At 63.3% G+C, this 3,255-nt stretch overlaps 1 protein-coding gene across 1 annotated transcript; it reads left to right on the top strand.

The window, feature by feature from the left end:
• The first annotated feature begins 1,493 nt into the window (after positions 1–1,493).
• Positions 1,494–2,869, top strand: LOC101757113 (peroxidase 31). The gene has a single exon (XM_004975829.3). The coding sequence runs from the start codon at positions 1,666–1,668 to the stop codon at positions 2,674–2,676; it is 1,011 nt and encodes a 336-aa protein (XP_004975886.1). The 5' UTR covers positions 1,494–1,665; the 3' UTR covers positions 2,677–2,869.
• The last annotated feature ends 386 nt before the right edge of the window (positions 2,870–3,255 follow it).

The following is a 3,255-nucleotide window of genomic DNA, read 5'->3' as shown; positions in this document are numbered from 1 at the left end:
CATCAGCCATCACCTGTGTATGCGTAGGCCTATCCTGCCTGTGGATGTGCGCGCCTCGCACCAGCTACGTCGTCGTCGTGAGCTGTATCCTGTTCGCGCATCACCTGCTGGCGGCGTCCCCAGCTGTCCGAGGACCGCGACCGTTGCGGCCCTGATCCCCTCCCCTCCTCCTCCGTGCATTGTCGTCGATATCCCGCAGATTTGGCATCTCGACGGTCACGCCGCGCGTGCATGTGAACCCTGAAGCGTGCGCCAAAAGGATTGGATTTCCAGAGTCCAGACTCCAACGCAGACGACGCGCTGTCCTCTCCTCTTGTGGGTTGCCATGCCTAGCGCGGCAGGCTAGGGCTCTATGCCTCTATCTCAACGGTATTGGAAACCCAGCTGTACGCTACCGGCTACCAGGAACGGACGGAGTGGACGACATGGTGGAGAATGCGTGCGCGCCGGGGCTCGCTGTGGCTGGGCTATCCAACGCGTAGTGCGCTCGCTGCTGTAGGTTGTAGCGTCCTGCCGCTGGCGCCGCGTGTCTCGCCGGATGCGGCATGGCGGCCGTCCGATGGTTCCCGGCCGCGTGCATTTCCCACCGCCCGGCCACTGGGCTACACTGCTGAACTACTTTCTTCTTTCTTGCTGCAAATGTTGCAAACCAAATTAAGGTAACTAGCTCCTCCTCGCTTGGTGTGACACTAGAGTAGTAACCACAGTCAACAACCTATGCGCAGGTATCGTAACGGCGAAGTGAAGTACTCGCTGACTGAGATGGCTGCTTTGGACGGGAGCTCCGGAGATGAAAACCTCCACGCCATGATCCTAGCTTTCAGTTTGGCGTGCTTTCCGCGTGGGCACGTTCAGCAGGGGCGTCTCTGGGCTCTGGCGCGGTGCACCGTGCCGTGCACCCCGGCTCGGATGCCCATGGAGCCCGGGCAAAAAAATGTAGCGGGATGCGTGGCCACAGGACACGGTTGCGTCGGTTGGTGCGTCTCCGCTTTATTGCCGCCACGGTCCCCATGGTCCTCTCGGCGATTCACCACTAGCCAAAAAGTGAGCCCGTTGGGGAATTTGTTCTGCACTACGGAAAAAGGCCGCTACTGATGCTACCCTGTCGATGCCAATGAGCTGTTGCCGCCGCAAATACTTCAGGGTAAACTTTGGGTAAACCTCGACACGGCACTAGGAGAGCACTTGTCTTCAGGGTTCAGGCCTGCATTGTCCATCATCTTTGGGGACGGCGCGCTGATGCTCAGATGGGATACGATCCCAGGCGCGGATTTGTTTTTAACGTGGATCACTGTGCCAAACAACATAATCTAGGACAGTATCTACCGCCGCGCTGGAGAAAACAAAGGTGAAAACCCAAAACATCCGTCCGTCATCGGTCGTCCTGCTCCTGCCGCCTCGAGCTAACAAACCACCGCGTTCCGCCTCCGCACCGCACTCTCCTCCGTCCTCCCCCCTTAAACCCCGCAATCAATTCGCTCGCCACTACACACGCCGACCCTCACTAATCCCCCACCTCACTCTCTCCTCCTCTCTCCACTACCTTTCCCCACCCCCCGCCCCCCGCTCTCTCTCTCTCCCCGACTCCCCCTCCAAATCGAGCCAAGAGCGCCGCCATCGCCGCCGCATTTACTCTTTGACTATTCCTCTCCCTAGCTTTCCGCCATGGCCGGCGCGCCGCTCCGCCGCCGCCTCCTGCTACCCCTCGCGCTCCTCGCCGCCGCGGCGGCCGCCTCCTGCGCGGCGGCGGCGAAGGCGCCCAGGCTGTCGCCCAACTACTACCGCCGCAGCTGCCCGCGCGTGGAGCGGATCGTGTCCGACGTCATCGCCGCCAAGCAGCGCGCCAACCCGTCCACGGCGGCGGGCACGCTGCGCCTCTTCTTCCACGACTGCTTCGTCAACGGCTGCGACGCGTCCGTGCTCGTCTCCCCGCTCTCCTCCGACGCGTCCCCGGAGCGCGCCGCCGAGATCAACCTCTCCCTCCCGGGGGACGCCTTCGACGCCGTGGACCGCGCCAAGGCGGCGCTCGAGGCCGCCTGCCCCGGCGTCGTCTCCTGCGCCGACATCCTCGCCCTCGCGGCGCGGGACCTGGTGGGCATCCTCGGCGGGCCCCGGTTCCCCGTCGCGCTGGGCCGGCGCGACGCCCGCCGCTCCGACGCCCGTGACGTCGAGGGGAACCTGCCCCGCACCAACATGTCGGCGCGCGCCATGGCGCGGCTCTTCGCCAGCAAGGGCATCACGCCCCGGGAGATGGTGGCGCTGGCCGGCGCCCACACCGTGGGCTTCTCCCACTGCGGCGAGTTCGCGCACCGCATCTACGGATACCGCGGCGCCGGCGGCCACGACCCGCGCCTGAACCCGGAGTTCGCCCTCGCGCTGCAGCGCTCCTGCGCCGGGTACCGGAGCGACCCCACCGTCTCCATCTTCAACGACATCGTCACGCCCAGGGACTTCGACGAGGCATACTACAAGAACCTGCCCCGCGGGCTGGGCCTGCTCGCCTCCGACGCCGCGCTCTGGGAGTACCCGCCCACCAGGGTCTTCGCCGAGCGCTACGCCGGCAACCGCACCGCCTTCTTCGAGGACTTCGCCGCCGCGATGCAGAGGCTCGGCGCCGTCGGCGTCAAGACTGGCCGCCAGGGCGTCGTCAGGCGCCGCTGCGACGCGCTCGACTGAGATGAGCGGAATTGCTGCGCATTCCGTCGGTGGCTTGTTGTAAGGGTTCGAATTCGATAGGTTAGGATTCGATTGGGGAATGGAGCTGTTGTCTGAAACTCTGAACATGAAAAAGACTCGGGCATGTGAGTTCTTGACAGGCCGATGAACTGAAGGCAAAGCTAGTTCTGAATTTCATACAGATTGGGTGTCATTGCTAGTGCCGCACCGTCGGCGTTTTCAGTGCCATCATCAATTCAGCATCATCTCGCTATCGTTGATCACTACTATTTCACGTTCATCGTTGGCTCGGTGGATCCTGTCGTCGTCGTCCATGAGCGATCTGAGCAAGTTCAGCGAAGGGATGACCGGCACCGCCATGCCGAAGTTGAGCTGCTGGTAGCAGATGGGAGTCGGGCTGTCGGCACATGGAAGTGAAAAGGCGGCACTGTCTCATTGGCTGCTGCCGCCGCGCTCGTGATCGCGAGCGGTTGTGGAAGAACACCATGGGACGCCCCGCCTTAAATTCGGCCAACCTGGCCGGCCGGTTTCCTCTACCACGCACGAGTCCACGATCGCTGCCGACCGCCGTAAACAGCA

Source organism: Setaria italica, chromosome VII (assembly GCF_000263155.2).
Source record: "Setaria italica strain Yugu1 chromosome VII, Setaria_italica_v2.0, whole genome shotgun sequence".
In the NCBI taxonomy this organism is placed as follows: Eukaryota; Viridiplantae; Streptophyta; class Magnoliopsida; order Poales; family Poaceae; genus Setaria; species Setaria italica.
The sequence above is the reverse complement of the archived record's forward strand: the minus strand, read 5'-3'. Positions and strand labels throughout refer to the sequence as shown.

What these genes read in the sequence shown, in the direction of transcription:
- LOC101757113 (XM_004975829.3), top strand. Translation starts at nt 1,666, where the DNA reads ATGGCCGGCGCGCCGCTCCGCCGCCGCCTCCTGCTACCCCTCGCGCTC.